The 25,555-nt window shown below is 39.7% G+C and overlaps 1 protein-coding gene across 3 annotated transcripts; it reads right to left on the bottom strand.

The window, feature by feature from the left end:
- Nucleotides 1-1,433: 1,433 nt before the first annotated feature.
- Nucleotides 1,434-24,952, bottom strand: si:ch211-129c21.1 (uncharacterized protein LOC563087 homolog). 3 transcript variants are annotated; one of them, XM_037770623.1, is made up of 14 exons: nt 24,817-24,952; nt 15,265-15,738; nt 14,800-14,942; nt 11,939-12,001; nt 11,472-11,570; nt 9,435-9,534; nt 9,048-9,161; nt 8,140-8,291; nt 7,809-7,981; nt 6,678-6,834; nt 6,348-6,570; nt 4,836-4,951; nt 4,392-4,614; nt 1,434-2,878 (listed from the first exon to the last, which is right to left on the bottom strand). In XM_037770623.1, the coding sequence occupies exons 2-14, from the start codon at nt 15,371-15,373 to the stop codon at nt 2,136-2,138; spliced, it is 2,415 nt and encodes an 804-aa protein (XP_037626551.1). In that variant the 5' UTR covers nt 15,374-15,738; nt 24,817-24,952; the 3' UTR covers nt 1,434-2,135. The 3 variants fall into 3 exon arrangements, with proteins under 3 accessions (XP_037626551.1, XP_037626553.1, XP_037626552.1); XM_037770625.1 differs by having other exon boundaries at nt 9,048-9,158; XM_037770624.1 differs by lacking the exon at nt 24,817-24,952 and adding an exon at nt 16,774-16,794.
- Between the last annotated feature and the right edge of the window lie 603 nt (nt 24,953-25,555).

The following is a 25,555-nucleotide window of genomic DNA, read 5'->3' as shown; positions in this document are numbered from 1 at the left end:
TCTGGCGAGGTGACGTGTTGCCGGAAGACGGTGACGTTGGAATAGTGGAATATATTCACGGTGGGAAACAAGAGTGTTTGTTATGTTGGAGTACAGAAAACGTAGCTTAGTGTTATCTAAAAGATTTTCAATGTCATGGCTGAATATTTAGATGATTTCAACAATGTGGATGAGGGCCTTGAATTTGATGGCTGCTCGTATTTATTTGAGCCAGAGTAAACGGATATTCAGATTTTACAATGAGAACAGGCAAGGAACATCAAGCGAAAGGTGAGACAACTTTTTATTTCTCTGTAGGATCCTTTCCATAATGTTGTCATACACCTATAATAACAATCTGAGCATGTCAGTGGCAAAAACAAGCACTTTTAGTGGAAGTAACGTTACAATGACGCTGCTCACTTGCCCTTGCAACTTGTCTCGCAGCTGCTGGTTGCGGCGTTCTGCCTCAATACTGGACCAATTTCCGAAATGGTTGTCCCCATTAGTCTCTTATGCTGCATTCCTTTTACCTCGGAAATCGGAAGTCGGAGCTGGGAATGACGTCAAACCCGAGTTGACCGTGCTCCAGTACAAGTCGGAAAACTTAATGGGGTTTTGCTCCAGCCAGGTTAGCCATTGTTAGCAATACCAGTTGATAACAGCACATTACTCCGGTATTTTGCGCATACAAACACCGTAGCAACATGTCAACAGATAGAAGTTAGACACTATTGTGTGTACGACTGATTTAAAGCTGAAGTAGGCGAGATTGGAGCAAATATGATTAACCTTAACCTGAATAAAATTTGCCTCTGTGTCCTCCGGTGCACCTAACGGCATCCACAGACCGGAGGAAAACAAGCAGTAAGAGGTCTGCTGTCCAGCTGCCGTCTATGAGAGCCGGCTGTCAATCACTCGCGAATGGTCAAACTAGGCCGCACTGATCAAATATGAATCAATATTCTGTTACGTTAATGCCTGTTTCTCTCCTCAAATGTTTTCAGAATCATCTTGTAGTGCACGGTTTAGCTGTAAAATGAGAAAGTTTGTGACGCCGCCATTGTGAAATCTGGTGAAGGAACGCCAAGTACCAGTCACATGACCGGAGCACAGCCAATAGGAACGCTCTCTCAATGAAATGACCTGTGATTGGCCAAAGTCTCCCGTCACGGGCAAGATTTTCTAAAGCCTGAAAACAGAGCCATGAGGAGGAGCAGAAGTCTCGTTATCTCTCAGAACACTTGAATTACAATATGCAGAAAGGTTGTTATGGAATTTTTTCCCAATGATGCCAAAAACATACTTCCTACTGCCACTTTAACGAGACACAATAAGACAGAAGTGCTATAAAGAGTATATTACTACAGCTTTTTTAGTGTTGATGCGTGGAGGAGTCATCTTGGATTTTGAGGTCGGGGTTTGTGAGGTTCTTTTGACTTTCTGAGTGGGTAATCCGACTTCAGGGGGCGTTCCAGTTGAGATATCCGACTGGGAACTCGAAATCTCCGACTTCCCAGTTCAAATGGAATGCAGCATTAGACACACACATGGGAAAATAGGGTCCAGGTTGAAAGATACCGAGGTTAACCTTTATCTGTAGTCCATTTTTTTAACAGCAACCTAGAAATAAGCTCCACAGTCTATTGATCAATCATTTACACAGTCTGCTCTCTGACTGATGAATGTTATCTTGATTAAACAACCCATAAAATGAAATCTGCCTGGAAATTAGAGGTCAAAGTGTTTTGCTACTTGTTCATTGTTGCTGACTCTATTTACAAGACTTACATCACACACGTATTACGATCGCTGAAATAAAAATCTTTATGGCGACAAATAAATAATTGTTGAAAAAAAGCTCTTGCCTGTACACAATATATTACACAGTGTATTCACAATTATACAAAAAATACATATATATATTTTAAAAAATTACTTTTTTCAACTGTTTTCTGGAGTGAAAATACCTCCTAAAAAGTCTCTCCAGTGAAACAACAGCTGCCCGACGGCGTACGGAAATGATGGACAGTGGAGGAAATTGGCAAGGAGAAACAGGAGATCAGTCAAAAGAATTTATAATGTGAAAACTTTTATCAGCACACCTAAAGGAAGATAATCAGTGCGCTGTCTGAATTCTATACACCGCAGCAGAGTCAAATCTCTGACTCATCATTTATGTATCCCAGACCGTCCAGGCTTGAAATGTTGGCCATAGGTGTGAAGTGGTGCTCGCCGTTCCCTTTGAAGTCAACAGCAGAGTGATTATTATTGGCAACGTGAGGTCTTCCCGACTCGGGCCGCAGGAGCTTTATCTCTGGAGTTCTGTTCTGGATGTGCATGTACTCGGCTGACTGCCGTTTCCCCTCGCTTTCACTGGTGCGCTTTGCAAACTTGAAGCATCCCAAACGCCCTTGACTCCAGATCCAAAATATGACCCCCATCAGGGCCAGACAAAGCAACGCCAGCAGAGCCACAGCCACCTCTAAGCTAGTCACCCTGCCCGTGCCGCTTTGGTTCTCGGGGGACAACGGGTCCTCCCCCGGTGCAGCTGTTGTCACACCGTGACTAGAGTTTGAGGAATTTGTCACCTCATTGCCAGGAGTAGTGCCGCCCCTGACTCCCGGACCAGAGTAGAGCCGTAATCGATAAACTGCCACGGTGTGGTTGTACGGACTGCCGTTGATCAGCTCTACTGAGTCACACGTGTACAAGCCGGCGTCCGATTCAGAGGCGCCCAGGATGAGGAGGCCCCCGCTGTAGATGTAGTATTTGTTGTTGGAGTGAAGCGTTTGGTCGGAGAATCGCCACAGGACCTGTGCCAAGTTGGAGTGGAGCTGGCAAGGCAGCTGGATGTTGTTCTCTGGAACAAGGGGAAAGTCCACAGCTGCTACTGGATCTAAAAACACACACATAAAGGTAAACTGGGGTAAGACGACCCTCCGTATGAACAATGGGCCTCATGCAAGAACCATTCGTACGAACAGACTCGTTCTTAAGTGGCTTGTACGAGTGATGTAGGAGAAATTGCCGCATTCACCAATTTTCTCGTATTTTGACGAACACAGTTTATGAGTGGTCCAGACCTGTCGTAGGAGTCGTGTGCAATTAGTTTTTCACTAATGGATTTTATATTTTGTTAGTTTATATTTTATTTCGAAAAATGTAAAAACGAAAAAAAGATAAAAACAAAACTAAATAGCAGTAAAATGAAATGAACAATAAACCCATACACATACTCAGTAAATGATCATCATAAACAACACAATTTAAATTTTACATGTTTCATTACTTTGAAGCTATTTTGAGTTAGAAAATATAAATTAGACTTCATACGTATGTTGACATAATCCTGTTTGACTCTGCATATCGAATTAATAAGGTCAACAGGAAGTGTAACCAGGTGCGTCATGGCTGACTTACTTCTTTTTGATGCGCCTCAGGCCCTTTTGGAAGAGAGCGCATCTTTAGACAACGTGCTGATATATTGGCAGAGACAGATGAATGGGGCAGGATGCGTAGCCTTATATGATATCATTGGGACGTTAATTATGCTAATTCACTATTCTCATGAACACACTCATTCACGCACAGGTGGCATTCATCGTGTGTACGCAGGTCATTTACACAGTTATCTGAAGTTAGGAGCGTTTGTTGAATCCGACACATGACTCATACGAGCCCACCGTACAAAAAAGAGAAAGTTAACCCTCTGAGACCCGCAGGATCGATAGAGGGATAGATAGATAGAGGCTGCAGCAATTTCAGGCTACTATGGGGACTAACATTGGCTCATTGGATCTACAAGAGTCTCAGTTTTACAGTGATACCCAATTTATGTGATTCTAAGACTGTTTAGGGACCCCAGTATGCAGAAATATTCAAATACATAATTTTTAGAATAGGTAAAAATAACACGTTTATACTGCATTCAAAAAACTGCATGTGATTATCATAAAGTGGGCATGTCTGTAAAGGGGAGACTCGTGGGTACCCATAGAATCCATTTACATTCCCATATCTTGAGGTCAGAGGTCAAGGGACCCCTTTGAAAATGGCAAAGACAGTTTTTCCTCACCAAATTTAGTGTAAGTTTGGAGTGTTATTTACCCTCCTTCACGACAAGGTTTAGCATGACATGGTTGTACCAATGGATTCCTTAGATTTTCTAGATTCATATGAGCTCGCTACAACCTCCAAAAGCAAAACAATTTTGACGCTATTCGAAGGTTAGCAAGGCAACTACCATCCAAGATGTGAGCTGACATGAATAATGTCTCTATCTGGTAGTCAGAGAGGGAGGATCTTACCTCGTGGGGGTGTCTTACCCCAGTCTAACCTTCTGTTGATCTCTCTGCATACTAATGATTAAGACTGCTGGGATGCATGCAAACAACCCGCTGTGAATGTACCTGGCTGGGGACACTGTGAGACGTTTCCCTCCTTCAGACTCTGTATTGCAGTACTTGAGGAGGAGGATGATAAGCTGGAGACTGAGGAGCATTTCTCGCTGCTGAAGTCCCAGGCGCAGTACGGATCTCTGGCCAGGATGCAGTCCACACAAGCATCAGAGCGGCTGCAGTTACTGACCGGCATCTGGATGGCACCAGACTCTGAACCTGCATACAGTTGGCCCTGTGTTCACACACACACATGCACACACAAATTAACAAATCATTTCATCTTTATCACCCCTGAAGCAATACAGTGGCAGTATATTTAAATTGAGATATAAATTCAGACTGAAGCTTATTGTGCAAAATTTGCCAAGAAAAACACCAGAGACTTTGCACCTTCGATGATGATGATGGTGATGATTAGCTAATGAACCATATTGCCACTGTGTTAAGAGTTACCTTGCTGGATGAGAGGCGCAGGATGCTAACAGGCACGGGGTTTTCATACAGCTGAATTTCCTCAATGATGAACATCTCTCCTGCGTAGTTGACAGCCTTCTGAACATAACCGTTTTCTATCAGGACACAAAAAAAGGACTGTATAAAGACACATGTATTAACTCTCATCACTCATATTGAATGTGTTTCTTAAAAGGTGCTGGTGGCTTTAAAAGTTTACAATTAAAAGGTCCTGAAAACATATTTTCTCAATTTGATTCTTGGGCTGGGCGACATGGCCAAAATCTTCTATTGTGATGTAGGTGATTTAATATCTCAATAACGATATATATCACGATATATCATGTTTTCTGATAATTCAATAAATACATAGCCTACAGTATATGAAATAATCACAAAATAAAGTCTATTTTTCTATAAAAATTAAAAGAGTATTTTCTTATTGAATTAAGAACTTAAGTTCAAAATTAATAACAGTTTCAAGTGAAATTATAGAGAAAACATAAATAAATATTTCCAGCTATACACACTGACTATGGTGATATGCATGCACAGAAAACAGAGTAATCAGATTAAAGGTCCCATATCATTCTCATTTTCAGGTTCATACTTGTATTTTGGGTTCTACTAGAACATGTTTACATGCTGTAATGTTTAAAAAAAAACTTTATTTTCCTCTCGCTGTATGCTTGAATATACCTGTATTTACCCTAATGCTCCGTTTTAGTACATTTCATTGGAATTGCAACAGAATTGCGTTGCTAGGCAACAGTTTGGGTCTATGTTTACTTCCGGTCAGCTGATGTCATTCACATACACTGCAACAGGAAATAAACTGGGACCCATTTAGAATTATTTATGTTGAAAACTTTTAAATGGTCTAAATATTGTAGATTTGTGACATCACAAATGGGCAGAAATTCTGACGGCTTGTTTCAAAAACTCAGTTTCTGAATACGGGGTGTGTGTATGTCTGTGGATTAAGTGTTTCGACACTTTCACAGTATTTATATTGGATTTAAACCTGCTTTAAAATATAGAAGCAATGAAAATGTCACTTTTTACAATTATGTGACCTTTAAGACAATAGCTTGATTTAACTGGGATATGCCCATAAGCAAAATTGTTATCAATTCAGATTTCCTGAGAAATTTGAGTTAGTATGTGTTTGTTATTATCAATTTAGACAACGTAATTGTGTATCGTTCAGCGTGGAGGCTTGATGTGAGAAAAACAAAGTTTTCTTCACGAATTCAAGGTAACACGGGGTTGAGTATTTGATATACAAATGATCATTTTGTGGGTGAAGTATTCCTTTAATAAATAATAACTTTTTAAACTTTAACTGAACCTTTTACATTATGGAGAATACTTTAAGATTCAAAACCAAGTTTTCAGGGGCGTTAAATCAAGTTAAATCAAACAGTATATTCATGCAGAAAACTAAGCTAATAGTATCAACATCAGTTCAGTTTACTTTCATCTTTTTTTAACAGCTATCTTATAGTTTACCGGTGCCAATGAACATGACGGCGTATCTCTGTCCGTCCAGCGCCAACACACTGTCCACCACAATCCGAGTCAGCAAAGCTCCCTTCTGGACCAGCAGCGGCCCTCCTGTCACCGGGCGAACGGCCTCGTCCATAAGGGGGCGGTCCCTGATGAACTGGAGGGTTTTGTCAGGAAGGTCCAGAGAGCGATTCATCCCCAGTTTACGTGCCACGCTGTTGATGCACTGAAATACAAAACCTCAATTCAGAATTGTGTATTTTTCAGATTTTACCTTGAAAGCTTTAATTTCCAGAATCACTTCTGGCTGCAACAAAGTCTTTTTAGACTCACCGCTCCGGGTCTGGGGACCGGCACATCTCCAGTGTACATCACCCACTTGACGTGAGACGTCTCCACAGCGACAGGTGTCTTAAACTTGCCCTCGTTGAAAATATCTCGAATGGAGGACACAGTGTATGCACACACTGCAGATACCTGGGACGAGCTCCTGGAAACACCAAATCAAAAACATTTAGTCAAACAAACTAACAAATGTTTGTTTTATTTGTATGATGAGAGAATACTTTTTAAATGTCAAATAAAAATATGAACTACTTTCCTTTCAGATCAAGTATTAACTTAGCTATATTTGTCTACACATGCGTGTACAAATATGTATGTATGTTTAAATATGTGTGTGTGTGTGTGTGTGTGTGTGTGTGTGTGTGTGTGTGTGTATATATAAATATATAGATGTATTTTTACTTTTTAATGTAGATTTTACTATTTTTATTTTATTTATTTATTTATTGATTCATTTATATATATATATATATATATGTTTGAATATACCTGTATTTACCCTATATATATATATATATATATATATATATATATAGGGTAAATGCTATCAGGTAAATGCATTGGATTGCCTTTAAGGATGTCTGAAGGAAACAATAAAAATCGTAATTGAAAAGAAACTGCTAATATACATGCAATATCTCATATGTGTGTATATATACTGTATGTATGTATATGTATATATATATATATATATATGTATATATATATATATATATGTGTATTTTTTATTTCTAACTTTAATGTAGCTTTTACAATTTTTATTTTATTTATTTATTTTTTATACATATATTAATTTTATTTTGTATTTATTGATTCATTTATATATATATTTTAATTTATTAATTGTCTTTATTTGTTAACATATACGTTAAATTCATTGGATTGCCTTTTAGGATGTCTGAAGGAAACAATAAAAATCATAATTGAAAAGAAATATTAACTACTAAATGCCTTATGTGAACATAATGTATCAAACAAATGGAAAATATTGTTTAAGCCTTTGTTTTGTTTTTTGACCAATAATTGTGTGAATATAGACACCTCTTTCGTTCTTCATTGAATGCTCAGCGGACGTCCTATGTTGTCATAAAACTACAGGATTTGATTGTTAGTACTTACGACTGCGGAGCGAAGACAGCGTAGAAGACGCTGTTCCTCCAGTCCTCGTCCTTCAGCAGGAAGACATCCTGGACAATGGGGGGCAGGCTGGGTTCAGGGAGGGAACAATCCAGACGTGCTTTCAGGAACGACGTCCATTTCCTCTGCAGTGTCCGCTGGCCGCCCATATCCCCCTAAACACAGAGACAGAGGCGCTCTGTCATGTGAAACTGAAACTCAGATGTTCCTCTTAACCACAACAACCAGACCAGCGCCAGATGATAATGTTGTTTAACCTCCCTTAATGTCTCTGAAAATGTCTCTTGCAGAGACGGTGAGTTTTTAACTATACCTTGCAGACACGGGCCACTCGAGACACTGTCACTTTGCTGTAGAAGTCGTACTCCATGGCATTCTCACTGAAGAACATGTACACCTTATCATCATCACCATCAGGACTGTCAACACTCTCACCCACAATGTCCATGTAGACAAAATTTGGCTCTGAAATCACAAAAAAAAAAAGAAAAAAAAAGAAATTAAGAACCTGATCCTTTGATTGCAGTATTCGGTGTCCCAGGGAGAGGGTCGTCCTCTTAGAGGAGTTAATTATAAGATTGTGACCTTTGGATTGTTGTTAGCACGCAGGCTGGATCTTCTAAACTGGAAAAACCCACAACAACCTCCCAGTAGCATTTTAAGGTTGAGAGATGTCATACAGCACTTAAAACTAGAGAAACTCAGGTTTATATTTCGTCGCTTTGCTGACAAATTTGAGAAAATGTGGCGTTCCTTCCTGGACTATGATGAATCTAAGCTTTAAATCTCCTCAAATGTAATTTGCAGACCTATTTTTGGATACACTGCATCAATGAAATTTCATGTTAAATTCATAAGCAACTTGAACACACCTTTTTTTTAATTTAAATTAGTTATTTTATTCTATTTATTTATTTCTAATTGTGTGTTTTTGTTTGTATTTAATCCTTTGCCAATTTATTTCTATTATTATTATTATTAATATTATTACTATTATTATTATCTGTAAAACTGAAAACCAATAAACGTATTAAAAAAGAAAAATTAAATTAGCACTTAGGACAGGTGCAGAGAAATCAAAAAAACTTTGCCTCAGTTACATTAAAGGATATCTAAAAAATACTAAATAAATGTGGCTATTGCTGCAGTGGATTCCCTCTTAACTATGCACACCATTACATAAAACTTTAAATGGTCAGTTTTTGCAGAGGAGGAACTCACCACTGAGCCAGGAGCTCTTAAACTCGGTGCGGAGAGCCAAGTCTGAGCTACGCAGGACCACCGGCTCAGAGCCCAAGAAGTTGATGGATGTAGCAGAATACAGGTCATTTCCTGCTGGACAGGAACAAGAGGTGAGGAGAAAATTCCTGGAAATACATTATTCATATTAAGTTGGAACAATATCTCATTTATATGCCTACTAATGGAGCCAACTGGATTTTCCTGACTAATTAGTGCCATTTGTAATGGTGCTCAGGGCTCGTGTGGCTATCGAGAAATTTGCACACATTTATTATCACACGCTGATCTTTTCTGTTGGCGCACTTTGAACGTTCAGCAGTATTCTGTGCTGCTTTGTTCCCTGTTGGCAGCAAACCTGACACTCACCGACCATGAGGGAGGAGTATCTCTGGAAGGGATCAAAAGGACACTTCCCCTTTCCCTCCTCCTGCTTTCCCTCCAGCCTCAGCTGTCCATTAACAAACGTCTGTCGGAAACAAAGCCGGAGACAGAAAGAGAGAGAGAGAGGAAAGAAAAACTTGTTAAGAGAGGGAAAAGAAAGGTGCCATTTTATTCAGACACAGTACTGGGACACAAATGCAAGAGTAGTTTGCATGTTTTAACCCATTAACTACACCTTGTGTAAATTTACATTATTACTCACCACTTTCCAAAGTATATAAAAGATAATAGAAGTTTTTAGATTGATCGCCAACCTTCAACTTTACCTTGCCGTCTGACTGCCTTTTCTTTCCTTTTTATCTGTGCTCTCTTCAAAGCAACCAGACTCCATTGACAAAAACAGTAATTTTACCTTTTGTGTTTTAAGGGCTAGTTTGGATTCACCAAAGTCACACAATAACACAAACAAACAAACTGATCGAGGTAGTGGTAGACCAGCAACTCCTGTGTTCCGAGGTAAAATTACTGTTTTTGTCAATGGAGTCTGGTTGCTTTGAAGAGAGCAGAGATAACGGCTTCAGTTCCCCATTGAAAAGGGCTGTCTGACGGCGAGGTAAAGCAGTGGAAATATACTAAATGTATGTGTTTGTGGCTAAAATATGTTTTGCTGCTGCCCCCGTCCACAGCAGTACATTACTACTATTGCTACTGCTACTGCTACTGCTACTACTACTACTACTACTACTGTCACTACTACTACTACTACTACTACTACTGCTGCCACTACTACTACTACTGCTGCTAACTACTGCCACTTCTATTACTACTACTACTACAACTACAACTACTACTACTACTACTACTGATACTACTACTATTACTACTACTTCTACCACTACTGATACTGATACTGCCACTACTACTACTGATACTACTGCTACTACTGCCACTACTACTACTACCACTACTATTACTGATACTGCCACTACTACTGATACTACAGCTACTACTGCTACTGATACTACTACTACTACTGATACTGATACTGATACTGATACTACTGCCACTACTACTACTACCACTACTATTACTGATACTGCCACTACTACTGCTACTACTGATACTACAGCTACTACTGCTACTACTACTGATACTGATACTGATACTACTACCACTACTACTACTGATACTGCCACTAATACTACTGCTACTACTGATACTACAGCTACTACTGCTACTGATACTACTAATACTGCTACTGACACTACTGCTACTACTGACACTACTACTACTGCTACTACTACTATTACTACTACTGCCACTACTACTGCTACCAATACTACTACTGCTACTGATACTACTACTACTGCTACTGCCACTAATGCTACTACTGCCACTACTACTACAACTACTGCTCCTGATACTACTACTACTACTACTACTACTGATACTGCCACTACTACTACTACTGAAACTACTACTACTGATACTGCTACTACTTCTACTACTACCACTATTGCCACTACTACTACTACTGCTACTACTACTACTGACACTACTACTAATACTACAAATAATACTGATTAGCATAAATAACGATAACGCTTCAGTTCCCCCTTGAAAAGGGCTGTCTGACAGTAATATAAAGCAGTGAAAATGTTCTAAATATTGCGTATACTTGAACGGATATTGATTTTTTTAGTTGTCTAAAATCCGCAATACATTGCTTTGCCCCCATGCTGGTACTCCTGTTTGTTTCTCTAAACTGGGGGCGTGCCGACCATCATCTACTGTAGGTAATACACTGACTATGGATAAGTACCTCATACAACCCCACTTTCAAAATATCCAAACTATCCCTTTAAGTGGGAGCACTGACGCCAATGACGTTTATAATCAAAGTTAAGGGTTTGCAAATGATTTGAATGACTCAAACCCCCTCAGCTGATAAACAAAGGTCCTTCCTACAGAAACAATTTACAAATCCTCTAAACTAACTAACATGTTCTGCGGTTTACTCACCATATAATAACAGGTGGGGCTAAAAGCATTTGTGCCACACACATACATTGTAGTGTCGTTCACTCTGTGCAGGGTTCGAATGTAGTTACGGCATTCCACCTGCAACAAGATCCAGCAGAGAGAACGCCAAGGTCACTGCTCTGTTAGTTCAGCCGCAAAAACACAAACATGCCACATACATAACACTGACGGCACCGGCTGCCTGGGGTCGATCTGGGGACCAAAAGGTCAAGGCTGTGAACACGCATTTTCTTCTTGTGCCTTTATTTGGACATTCGCTACGAAGCTGTAAGCAAAGCACTTCAAAGAGAGTTCTGTGTAAAGACTTGAAAAGGAAAACACCCATATAAATGATTTACAAATGCACAGAGATAAACTGCATGAGGGAGTGAACTGCTTTCAGGCTGGATCCTCACCTCTAGAAGTAAAAGTTTAGCAAGCTCTGTTTTTAAAGACATTGCACAAACCTCAGCATGTTTTCCTTTGTACGTGCAGTCCCTCTGCTTCTCCTCGGTAACTCGCCAGTACACCTGCATCAACAGAGGGAAAGAGTCTTGTCAAAGCACACAGGAACGGTGTGTCGCAACCCACATAGCTGTAGCCTGTTTACCTTCACACATTTCACTGTTTATCTAACGTCAAGACCAGTTGGTACGCTCTACCTGCAGGCTGGGACACCAGTTCTTTTTCAGTTGTGACTGTTAGTTGTGTAACTACAATTATGGATCAACAGACTACTGTTTAGAGTCCAACAAAAACATTATTTAGTCAAATTCCTCATGCAAATGTGCACGGGCCAAATAGACAACAGTGTTGAACTGGCTGCTGGTGTGACAGCAGTTCGTTACGCAATCTAATGTGTCACTGTGAGCATATCTTTAGCGAAAATACTGAAAGAGGGCAGAGAAAGACATACAAAGAATACACTTACTGGAGGCATGAACTGATTATGAAATGTTAGTGAAACGTTCTTGCAACCAAGATAAGTCTGAAGGGTCAAAAAGTGACTTCTTGTGAAATACTGGATACTTTCACTTTGTCATTCTCCAAAAATCCTTCATATCAGACGTGTTGAGGGGAAACATTTTTAAACTGAGCTGCTCATAACTTACATCCACACCACCACCACCATCACCTGTGATGTGGGGTCACAAATAGACTTGACTTCATTTTAAAGAGGACATATCATGAATAACTCACTTCTTCAGTACTTGTGTACATATACATATGAGTATCTGGAGTGCCTACCATTACCTTGCACGGCAACTGGATTTTCACAATGTCAAAAGATCATGTGATCGCGGTATCACATATCACACCATCTTGTCAGGCTTCAAGTAATGCGTTTGTGTCCGGCAAGCCAGAGCACATACCAATCAGCCTCCTGTGATGAGCTACTGGCAGCTACGGGCGTGATGAAACAGACAGGCCGCCGTTCTAAACAACCTCCTGAAGAGGTTAGCGTAGATGTTGCAATAGCATCAGTTATATCAGAACTGGAGAGTATTTCTTCATTGACAGAAGAGCAAAGAACGGCAATGAAGGCTTTTCTCAATGGAAAAGATGTTTTCGCTCTTCTCCTGACTGGCTTCGGTAAGAGTTTGATTGACAGATGGTTCATCCAATCACCTGCCAAGTATTTTTTCGGGAGGGGGGCTTAAAGAGACAGACGCTAAAACGGAGCGTTTCAGACAGAGGGTGAATACAGGTATATTTTTTTTGAATATTAAAGCATGTAAACATGTTCTAGTAGAAACCTAAGCATGATCATGACATGTCCCCTTTAAGGGATTATAATCTAAAACTTTAAGGAACCATTCAGCCTCGAGTGGCTTACTGCTTATTTGATGACATGCCTTCAACCACTTCAATAAAATATCATAAATGTTCAATTAATCTTTCATTTTTAATCTGCAATAAAGATAATTGACAGAGGTGGGGGGGGGAAAGCAATACAGCATAGTATCGCGATATTTGTGCGTGCAATAGTGTATCAATACAAGGAGTTCAAGTATTGATCTTTAACCTCTTAATAATCTAACCGCTATTCTGTCTTTCAGAGGTTGTAGCGGGCTTCTCTGATTCCAGCTTCTTAAATGTGAATATTTTCTGATTTCTTTACTCCTCTATGACAATAAACTGAATATCTTTGCGTTGTTGACAAAACAAGACATTTGAGGACGTCATCTTGGGCTTTGGGAAACACTTATCGACATTTTTCACAATTTCACCAAACAACTAATCGCTTAATCGAGAAAATAATCGTTAGTTGCAGCCTAATCTCAACTTCTTTTAAGTAATCTAAAATGCTGAATGAAACACAACACTGACATATTATCACCTTACAATGTAATTTTTTTAGCAACATATTATTAACACATCCAGCAGCAGACATTGAACAACATAACCGTTCATTTGGAGTTGTGTGTTTGGCCACCTGACAAACATAAATCAAATATTTACTCTACTTTAGGTCTGTTCAGGTCAACTCAAGGGAAACAAATCTCTCTTTATCTGCTAGACGCTGTTTCACACCAAGCACAGATTTTCAATGGCTGTTTGTTTTCAGGTTAACAGACTGTCGGACAAATGGGCTTTTTTTCAGTCCAATGGGACATTGTTCAGACTATTAGTGTTTCAGAATAACAATAAGCCATCCCCTTCTCAACACCCAATGATGTACGACAAACACTGCTACCTCAACAACCAAATAAAGGACAATTTATGGCTTGAGATCGACCAGCAGCTGGGATACAATGAAGATAGTAATGTAGCTGATATGCTGATCAACATCAAGTTGTAGCGTGCTCAGTTTTAAAGCTAGAGTGAAGATACTGGGATCATATGAAACAAGAAAACATACGGAATCCATTGGTAACAACCATGTCATGTTAGCTTGTCGGCAAGAATGAAAAATAATACTCCAAATTTGTGCTGAATTTTGGTGAGGACAAACTGGCATGGCCATTTTCAAAGGGGTCCCTTGACCTCTGACCTCAAGATATGTGAATGAAAACTCTAACATGAACAGAGTCAAAACTGTTTCTCATAAGATAAAACAGATGTTGACAAACTGCATAATTTGCAATTGAATACAGGTAATAAATTGCAATATATCTTATCGCAAAATGTTTAAAAACGCATCCTGGAGCCTCTGGTGATTCCCACACCTATTAATAAATGGCTATTTAATCTAGCAAAAGAGAATTTGCATGTTAATATGTAACTGTTCTGCAGGCAGGTGTGTTATTGTTCACAGCTGATCCGAACATACCTGAACATTTTGTAAACAGCTAATTATTTAATTAATCTCTTCACATGTTCTTACCGCAGCCTTTCTGACGGAGACGTTGTTGATGTCCAGAGCGTATACAGCCTCTCTGGCCCCCAGCAGCAGCACACCCAGGTCTTCCATCATTAGCATAGTGGAGTAGTTGAAGATCCCCTCTTCTTTGAACAACTTCAGCTCGTCTAAAAAAAAAAGAAGAAGAAGAGCATCTGCATTACTTTTCTACATTTCAGCTGCTGTGACTCTGCGGGAAAATGCTCCCGCAGCAGAAAACAAAATGCAAATTCATTGAAAATGTAGAAGTTTGTCCCAGCCAGCACAAACACTAAGTAAAAGTTGCAATGCTTGTTCACATATCATGGTTAAAATATTCAAAAACAACCTAAAAACTGCTACAAATTATTGTATTTACTGCTCAAACTGAGGAGTAAATCTTCCAGAAATAACACAGTTAGAATATGCCATGACATATTAGTGGAGAAGTATTGAGAGCTTGTGACTTACTCTGGTAGGGGACGGTCTTTCGTGGGTCACAGTAGTAAGAGTTGAGTGCACTGAATGAAACATGGAGCATCAATCCACAGACGATGCTCAGGGCTGAGAGAAGAGACATGGCTCAGAGTCCAGGTTTGTCTACGCGTGGAAGAGCTGCACAGTCCAGCTCTGCCGCCAAAGCAGCCGATCAGAGACAGAACATGGTCCAAAGTCTCAGTCCAGATGTCGTTACACCGCGGTGATGATGTCACTGTCCTGGACATGTACCGCTCTGGCACAAGCCATCCTCTGAGGGAAGTTCATGAGTGTCTTTAACCAGGCCTGTGGGGTGCAGTTTGAAGACGGTAATTATCTATGTCGGCGTTAGCCTCCAGCGCAGCGCTAATGAGCTACTGGTGTCCTCTCTGGAAGGAGGAGCAGAAGCCATGCTGCCCAGCTACTGATGAAGGATGCTGGAGGAGATCATCTTAATGGTGCCCACCTCTAGGAAAGATATGAAAACATGTATTATTAAAGAGACCAATGATATAGAAAGACATCAATGCTAAGGCTGGAAATAATTCTAGGCTTTTAAGTCTTAATAAATCCTCCTTTTGTACTTTATCAGTATTAAATAGAGCTACATCAAGATTTTCAACAAGTATAATTAGGGCCTTAAAGGGAGATTTGTCCTTGTGTGTGACCTTTTAAGGTTTTTTGCTTGGCGTAAAGGTGCAAGTGGGAGATACATTTTCACATTTACATGTAAAGAAACTATTTTAGTCACACTCATGCTGTTTGTTCTGGTTTTATAGAAGCTCATCTCTCATTGTGCCTTTGTGTTTCATAGTGTTCTACATTGTATGCAGATACTGTCAATTGATTAAAATATTTAATCATGATTAATTGCACAATGTTTATCTGTTCAAAATGTACCTTAAAGGGAGATTTGTCAAATATTTAATACTCTTATCAACATGGGAGTGGGCAAATATGCTGCTTTATGCAAATGTATGTATATATTTATTATTGGAAATCAATTAACAATGTAAAAAAATGACAAATATTGTCCAGAAACCCTCACAGGTACTGCATTTAGCATAAAAAACATGCTCAAATCATAACATGGCAAACTGCAGCCCAACAGGCAACAACATCTGTCAGTGTGTCAGTGTGCTGACTTGACTATGACTTGATCCAAACTGCATGTGATTATCATAAAGTTTCTACTCGCGCTCATGCGACTGTGGTGTAGTTCGTTTATAGCCTAACATTACTTCTGTCGATTGCATTCACACTTCAAAGAACATAAAGTCGTGTTCATTTGTAGAGATTATCTTGCTGAACAAAACGTGTAAGTATCATAAGCACTCTATGCCTTTTAAACTCCCAAGTTCACCCATTTTTGTAGCAGAAGCTTTCTGTTAGAAATTGTGGTTAGATGTGTTTGTATATATGTCGTATATTTATCAAAAAGATATGCAAAAGAGGGACAAATATAATCTTGTTGTTACATCAGAGAAGTCTAGCACCACTTACGGTCATAAAGTCATAACTAAAAACTTGACAGAGGAAACTGATGTCAAGTGAAACTCTGCCATGCTGCCCACCGACCCCCACTCTCTCTTCCTCCTCCACTCTCTGTGTCTTCCTGTCCTCCTCCTCCCTGATAAGAACCTGCTTCCTCTGGGCTCAGCGGGGTTCACACTGCAGAGGGGGATCAGTTCAGGTTTGGGCATGCATGCAGATCACAATAATACACTGCTTTACACGCTCCATCCCTACCCTGGGATTCACGCTGAATTGAGACCTACCACTTCTTTTGACGAGTTTCTTTCTGTTTTGACTAACTGAGCAGCGCGGCCTCATCCAAAATTCATCAAGGCACTTTTTTCCCTCAGAATAACACACAAAGCATACTTTAAGAGCAGACTCGCAAGGTAAACTCTTATCTTTATGGTGCACATTGCACAAAAAAAAAGGCCGCCGCTCCACACAGCTGCTTTGCAAGTAGATTTTTTAGAGGAAAAATACAGCAGATTTCACAGAGATGCATCCTTTGAGACGCACACCACAGAGTCCTCGCCTGTTGACAGAAACCAAAGTGACAGCATCCAAATTTCCTCGAGAGACAGCCAGGCGCTCGCTCCCTTGTGCCTCTGAACAACCTCAGTTTTTGAAAGTGCGTTTTGCAACAAACTGCCATGCTCCCGCCTTGTTGTTACTTGACACTGCGGGACGAGCTGCTGCATGTATAGGACTGCTCTTCTGTTGTCAGAGCGCCGACGTCTTGCATGTCTTTTCCCCTCAGGCTGTGAGAGGGTGGGGCGGGGGGGTGTTGGTGGCGGTGTAGGTTGAGCGCTACAGCTGAATGAAATGACTGCAGGTTGTTTTTCACAGCATTTGACAAATACTTCCAAACAGTGCAGACAGGCAGGTATGGCTGTAACAACAGAAGAGCGTGCAGCAGTTGTGTCTTTGTTTATCCACGGTCACACTTACACACTGACATGTGCATGCGTGGGCCGGTGTGTGTTTGGGAGGTTGGGGGGACGCACAGCTGAGGTTTATCAGTCACCAGTTGCACAAAGCTGCTTTCTTATAAAATAAGACCCTTAAATTTGATCTGTCAAGTTACTTAATTTAAATGACATGACTTTTTTTCAGTCTTTTCTTAATATAAGATTTCTAACATCATCTTTTATATGTATAGTAGTAAACGCAAATTAATCAAATTTTTATATGTTAAAAATGTACCTTGAAGGGAGATTTGTCAAGTATTTAATACTCTTATCAACATAGGAGTGGGCAAATATGCTTGCTTTATGCAAATGTATGTATATATTTATTATTGGAAATGATTTAACAACATAAAAAACTATGACAAATATTGTCCAGAAACCCTCACAGGTACTGCATTTAGCATAAAAACATATGCTCAAATCATAACATGTCAAACTGCAGCACAACAGGCAACAACAGCTGTCAGTGTGTCAGTGTGCTGACTTGACTATGACTTGCCCCAAACTGCATGAGATTATCATAAAGTGGGCATGTCTGTAAAGGGGAGACTCGTGGGTACCCACAGAACCCATTTACATTCACATATCTTGAGGTCAGAGGTCAAGGGACCCCTTTGAAAATGGCCATGCCAGTTTTTCCTCGCCAAAATGTAGTGTCAGTATGGAGCATTATTTATCCTCCATCGCGACAAGCTAGTATGACATGGTTGGTACCAATGGATTCCTTAGGTTTTTTCTAGTTTCATATGATACCAGCATCTTCACTCTAGCTTTAAAACTGAGCCCACTACAACCTAAAAATTGCAAGTTGCGTTAATGCGTTAAAGAAATTATTTAGATTAGAGGTCGATCAGCATATCAGCTACTGTACATTACCATCTTCATCGTATCCCAGCTGCTGGGCAATCTCAAGCCATATATTTTCCTTTATTTGGTTGTTGAGGTAGCAGTGTTTGTCGTACATTATTGGGTGTTGAGAAGGGGATGGCTTATTGTTATTCTGAAACACTAGTAGTCTGAACAATGTCCCATTGGACCAATAAAAGCCCATTTGTTCGACAGTCTGTTAACCTGAAAACAAACAGCCATTGAAAATCTGTGCTTGGTGTGAAACAGCGTCTAGCAGATAAAGAGAGATTTGTTTCCCTTGAGTTGACCTGAACAGACCTAAAGTAGAGTAAATATTTGATTTATGTTTGTCAGGTGGCCAAACACACAACTCCAAATGAACGGTTATGTTGTTCAATGTCTGCTGCTGGATGTGTTAATAATAGGTTGCTAAAAAAATTTGATTGTAAGGTGATAATATGTCAGTGTTGTGTTTCATTCAACATTTTAAATTACTTAAAAGAAGTTGAGATTAGGGCTGCAACTAACGATTATTTTCATTGTCGATTATTTTCTCGATTAATTGATTAGTAGTTGTCATAAAATGGAGAAAAATGTCGATCAGTGTTTCCCAAAGCCCAAGATGACGTCCTCAAATGTCTTGTTTTGTCCACAACGCAAAGATATTCAGTTTACTGTCATAGAGGAGTAAAGAAACCAGAAAATATTCACATTTAAGAAGCTGGAATCAGAGAATTTTTTTTACTTAAAAAATGACTCAAAGTCATTAATCGATTATCAAAATAGTTGCCGATTAATTTAATGTTGAAAACTAATCGATTCATCGTTGCAGCTCTGCATATAATAAATGGATTAAAGTAACTTTAGGATTGTAAGATTATGATCCCACATTTATATCTCTATGTCCGTCACCTTTGCTGCCTCTTTTGTTCTATTTAATTAACGAGGATGGATCCTCCCATGAACTGTTTGACCCATCACCTGATGGAAGAAGGCTGCACTATCACTGCCAACATCCATTTGTTAACGGCTCACCACATGACATGTTATAAAGTGGCTTATTAATCACACACCTATTACTATCAATACAAGCTGTCATTAATAAAGGCATGTGGAATTTGACAGGTTGTGTATAACAGCTTCTTACATTATCATTTTACACATGAATGATTTATTAACCACTGAGGTTTAGAGTAACATCTCTGTTCTCTCTTTCAGTGGTAGTGAAGTAATAATAATAATAAACCACCATCAAATTAGGCGTGCTCTCCACTGAAGCAAAAGGGTTCAGTATGTAGTGAAAGACTGGTGCGAAATCCAGTTATGTCTTTTGTTTATACTGATTCCTGTATTGCCAGCAAAACCTGTACAGCTAATACATTATTACCCTGTGACACAGGCACATTATAAAAGAAGTGGAATCATTATGAATGACGTCATTTATGAAAAACATAGAGCAGTATCTGCTAGGGCTGTCAAAGTTAACGGGATAATAACGCATTAACTTTGACTTTACGTTAACTTTATTGGTACCAATAAACATGTCACACTAGCTTGTCGCGAAGGAGACTAAATAACGCTCCAAAGTTAGGCTGAATTTTGGTGAGGAAAAACTGGCATTTTCAAAGAGGTCCCTTGACCTCTGACCTCAAGATATGTGAATGAAAATGGGTTCTCTGGGTACTCACGAGTCTCCCCTTTAAAGACATGCCCACTTTATGATAATCACATGCAGTTTGGGGCAAGTCATAGTCAAGTCAGCACACTGACACACTGACAGCTGTTGTTGCCTGTTGGCCTTGAATTTGAAGCATATTTTTTATGCTAAATGCAGTATCTGTGAGGGTTTCTGGACAATATTTGTCATAGTTTTGTGTTGTTAATTGATTTCCAATAATAAATATATACATACATTTGCATAAAGCAAGCATATTTGCCCACTCCCATGTTGATAAGAGTATTAAATACTTGACAAATCTCCCTTTAAGGTACATTTTGAACAGATAAACATTGTGCAATTAATCATGATTAAATATTTTAATCAATTGACAGTATCTGCATACAATGTAGAACACTATGAAACACAAAGGCACAGTGAGAGATGAGCTTCTATAAAACCAGAACAAACAGCATGAGTGTGACTAAAATAGTTTCTTTACATGTAAATGTGAAAATGTATTTCCCACTTGCACCTTTACGCCAAGCAAAAAACCTTAAAAGGTTATCACTGTGTGGCTGCTGGTGGGTTTTTACTCATCAACTGTGGGTTCAAAGGCTGCACGTGATCCAGTACAATACGTTGGAGAAGCCCTCCAGCGGTATCTCCAGACACTCAAACCACTTGAAGCACGAGGATATTTATAGCCCGCTCAGGATCCTCCACCATATCTACAAAACTATACGATGGATTCTCGTGCTGCGAACAAAGCTAAACGCTGTGAACAGCAGCGTCTGAAGCGTGCACAGACAGGCGCACTGCTGTCATCACCGTGAGTCATAACAAATCCAAATCCAAAAAGCCGTGTGAACAGTCAAACAGCTGGAGTGAGCTTTGTGACTGCGTGGGCCTCGTGACCGCACTACGCCGTGCTGTATATGGGCGAGGCCTCCTCCTGCGGCTGTAACTGATTTACCTGAGTGGCTGACTAACTGGTCTACTGGTTTCATACTGGTTGAGTCACTGCCAGTGTGCCTGTTTGTCAGTCAGACGTATGCTGAGTGGCCCGCTGGCTGGTGATAGAGTATTCCATCACAGGGGCCTAAACAGGAAACCGGTTGTGGGAGGCTGCTCACCTTTGACACTCCTTGTGTCACAGACTCTGTTGTGAAACATTAACTGGAAAACACACCCCAGTTCAGCACAACGGGTTATATTTTTGCAAGCTCAGATGGCTAAAACAAACCGTTCTTTTTTTTATCATAATGACGGTTGCTCGCCACCTTTTGTTTTGATGTGAAGGAGAGTTGTAATTAGCTGAAAACAATACTTCAAAAACACGCTGCGTGTGCGGAGATATCAAGTCACCTCATGCATCATTAAACTGAGAGAACAACAAAATAATAAATGCAACAACCTGTTAGATAAAGAAGTTGTCTACGCTCTGACAAATTACTTGTCACTGATGAGACATGTCTGGGTGAGTGTGAGTGCAAGCTTGAACGCACACACGTACACACACACACACAAACACACACACACACACAGGCAAGTCTCAGCAGGAGCTGCTGGGCCACAAAAGGAAAATTTGAACACCTGAACATCTCGGCCGGCTCTACCTTTGTTGTGTGTCAAGTTCACTGACGGACGGGAACGCCCAAGAAAACAAAATGTGGTGAGCAGCACTTCAGTTTGGATTTGAAACCAAAACCAAGGAACTGATTTAATGACTTGTTATTTTCTTCCTATCAAATGTCAGATAATAGTGAAAAGCAACCAGCATACTTTCCTAAAGCACAAGCTGACGTCTTCAGATTAGGGCTGGGTGATATGGAGAAAATCAAATATCACAATATTTTTCACCAAATACCTCGATATTGTGACGATATTGTAAGGTTGACTCTACGTGCTTTCACAAAATGAGATTTTTGATAAATAATTATCAGTAATGTGGATATAATGACTAAGTGGGTAAAGGCAAATAATAGAATAGTCTGAAAATTATATTCCTTTAATGCAGCCTTTAAAACCAGGAAAAAGACAACACTTAAAACACTTCAGCCATATTACGATATCTAGTCTCATATCACCATACCGTATATAATATATCGATATATAATATCGATATATTTATTGCCCAGCCCTACTTCAGATGTCTTCTTTTGTCTGAGCAGCAGTTCAAAACGCTAAGATATTCACTTAGTTGTTATAAAACAAAGAAAAGCAGCAAATCCTCATATTGAAGAGGGACAAAGGAATGTTTGCTATTTTTGCTTGAACCAATAATCGATTTATTGGCAAATGATTTCAGCTCTAGTCAGTATACAATGAATTGTATTCAGGTGTAAGAGTGGCAAGACAATCATGGAAGATGCCAGATATGCAGCTATTAGGGCTGTCAATAGATTCAAATATTTAATCGCGATTAATTGCATGATTGTCCATAGTTAATCACGATTATTTTCAAATTAATCACACAGGCAATAGTATCGCGTTAACTTTGACAGCCCTAGCAGAGATAAAAAAAAAAAACATGTCAGCCTATCATGTGCCATAAACCGTTAAACTTTATATTTTATTATTTTATTTAAGTATATTTAATAAAGTTTAGTTAATTTTTACTTTATTTTGATATGGTTAAAGTGACTGTTTGTAACTTCTTACACGTATAAATCACCCGGGTCGGTGTCTCATGCACGCTTGCGTGTGGCTACACTGTTCAGACAAGACTCCAACACAAACTACACAGAAGCACCAAATCCACAAAGTTATATCTAGTGAAGCCCGTCTGTTCAACAGTGTTGGCCGCGGTCGGAGGACGCGGGGGAGACCGTAGCTTTGGTCTCCAGGGCCGGAGTGTCTGCTGTACTCTGCTCCTCTGCCTGCCTGCCTTCACTCACACAACGCGCTCATTACTCGCTCAGCTCGCTCCACCTCACGTGCATGCGCTCACACTAGACACTGCAGGAGACTTCGTAGCTCTGAGAATATCTAGTGAAGTGGACGTTTGTGCAGAAATAACTGCTGCAGCTCCTCCAGACCAACAGAGGTTTCCCGTGTCTTGTGAAGTGACGGGGCTCCGCAGCGAGAAACGTTATCGTCTCCGACCGGGTGCCGGCGTCTCCTTCCGACCCGTGGTCTTAGCTGACGTGTGTCGCCTCACTGTTTTGAGCAATGCTCGTTCATGTCTATGTAGAGCGAGCACAAGCGTGAGCCTGACGCTGACTTTCGTTGAGTTAACGGCAACAGGTGTCGCTGTTAACAAGCATTTCTGATTCTTACAAACAGTCCCTTTAATATTTGGCTACGTCTGGCCACTTTTTGTACAACTCTCCTGTGGGGAGATTGGATTTAACATGGAGGTTCCGTTTCCCTATCAGAGTAAACAGAGGTCTACCAACTATCTAACCAACACAATGTAGAAGTCCAGCGGTTTTACAGTACTGTAAAACACAAAAGGAGACATCATTTCCAGCTCACACCACAGACTTCCAGTGTATTATTTGTGGTGCAGGCCTGCCTCGACACCAAGTGACCCCACTGAGCCGCAGTATGACAGCTAAAAGATTGAGCAATCCCCTGAGCAAGTGAGTGCACTGACAGCACTAAGTATATATCCTCTGCTCCTCCTCTTGCCAGACGTATCATATGCTATAATATCCCACCATCCATACAAACTGCACACCCTTAAATAACCCACTATATAACATCCAGTTGAATTCACTCTGACAGAATGCAAAACACATGCAGGCATATTCAGTCTTGTGAAGGGCTCATTGCAGGGGTGGAAAAAAAGTACAAAATGCTCCCTAAAAAATAACCACTGATGAAGACCTGTGTTGGTCGCAACATGTTGGTCATTTTAAAGAATTATTGCCATGTAAAATAAAGTCATTTTAATTTTGTTCAAACACTACAGTGTGCCTTGGATTATTTTTTAAGGAAGACTTGCATTTTTTACTTTTTTTCCACCCATACAATGAGCCCTTCACAAGACTGAATGAGCCCAATACACCTGAAGGATCCACCTGCATGTGATTACCACAGAGACCCAGCAGAGTTTCTACACCATTGTCTTCACATGCAGGCATATTTTAGATTATCTTGTCTGGTGAATTATTGATGTAAAGCTGCAGCATTTATTCATGTTTACATGCTGGACTATTTACAAAGAGAGTTTTTAAATGGAGAAAAACTGTGTAGCTTAATAAACAGTTTGGCTTGTGGTTTCCAAGGCATTTCCACCCACAGGGGGATTTAACCACTGCTTTGACACTTCACCAGCCTACAAGTTTCTCTCTGTTGCTGTCTGTCTGTGTCTGCAACCTAAACGCATATCCTACTACTGCTTAGTCTAGCTTTCAGCTGCTATTATTAGATTTATCCTATAATCTTAGATAAGACAGACAAGTTAGACTGTGTTTGCAACCTCTTAACCACACACAGGGTGACAATCTAATTCCCACAAGCAGCCCTGTGGTGGAAACATAACAAGCATGTCTGCGGGGAAATAAAAACCCACAAGTCAATAAGTCCCAAACGCATCAGACTCACCATACAGGAGTAAGTTAAAGGATCCACATCAGACTGTTTTTCTGGTCTTGGATCCGGCTCGAAGCTCCACCTGTAACGTTCAATCCACATCTGAACTCCTGCAAGGAGCGACTCTCTCTCTCTCTCTCTCTGAGGCAGCTCTCAGTGGTAGGCAGAGACTCATCATGTGACTTTTGATTGTACCTTTCCTTCAAAGAGAGACAGCCAATCAGTTTGTAACTGCAAAAAAATAATAATAATATTCACATGATTTGGATTATACTTCTGCTGTTATTTATCTTATTTTTGTATGTGTATTAATCCCACTTTGAAATGCAAAATTTAATTAAATAAAATAAAAATAAATAACATACTTTTATTGCAGACTGTACAGCAAAAACTGCATTTTCAGTATCTTAAGATTTTAATATAAGCTCTTAACAGTCGATAAAAGCATTATAAAAGTGCTATATAAATAAACTTATTATTATTATTATTATTATTATTATTATTATTGTTATTATTATTATTAATTAATAGATACAGATATTGCAAACTGTACAGCAAAAACTGCATTTTCAATATCTTAAGATTTTAATATAAACTCTTAACAGTTGATAAAAGCATTATAACATGTCACTCCCATCATTAATTAATTAAAAAAAATAGCAATTGGCTATTATTTTTTTACTTATTTACTGTACAAAGGCTGCTGTAGGCAACATATCAAATATTTTGACATGAGAGAAAAAATACATAT

Source organism: Sebastes umbrosus, chromosome 5 (assembly GCF_015220745.1).
Source record: "Sebastes umbrosus isolate fSebUmb1 chromosome 5, fSebUmb1.pri, whole genome shotgun sequence".
NCBI classification, from domain to species: Eukaryota; Metazoa; Chordata; class Actinopteri; order Perciformes; family Sebastidae; genus Sebastes; species Sebastes umbrosus.
The sequence above is the reverse complement of the archived record's forward strand: the minus strand, read 5'-3'. Positions and strand labels throughout refer to the sequence as shown.

Coding starts and splice junctions, on each gene's coding strand:
- si:ch211-129c21.1 (XM_037770623.1), bottom strand. CDS start 15,373: ATGTCTCTTCTCTCAGCCCTGAGCATCGTCTGTGGATTGATGCTCCAT. Junction 9,162..9,434: donor ATACTCCTCCCTCATGGTCG/GTGAGTGTCAGG, acceptor GTTCCTGTCCAG/CAGGAAATGACCTGTATTCT. Junction 7,982..8,139: donor GAGTGGCCCGTGTCTGCAAG/GTATAGTTAAAA, acceptor CTCTGTGTTTAG/GGGGATATGGGCGGCCAGCG.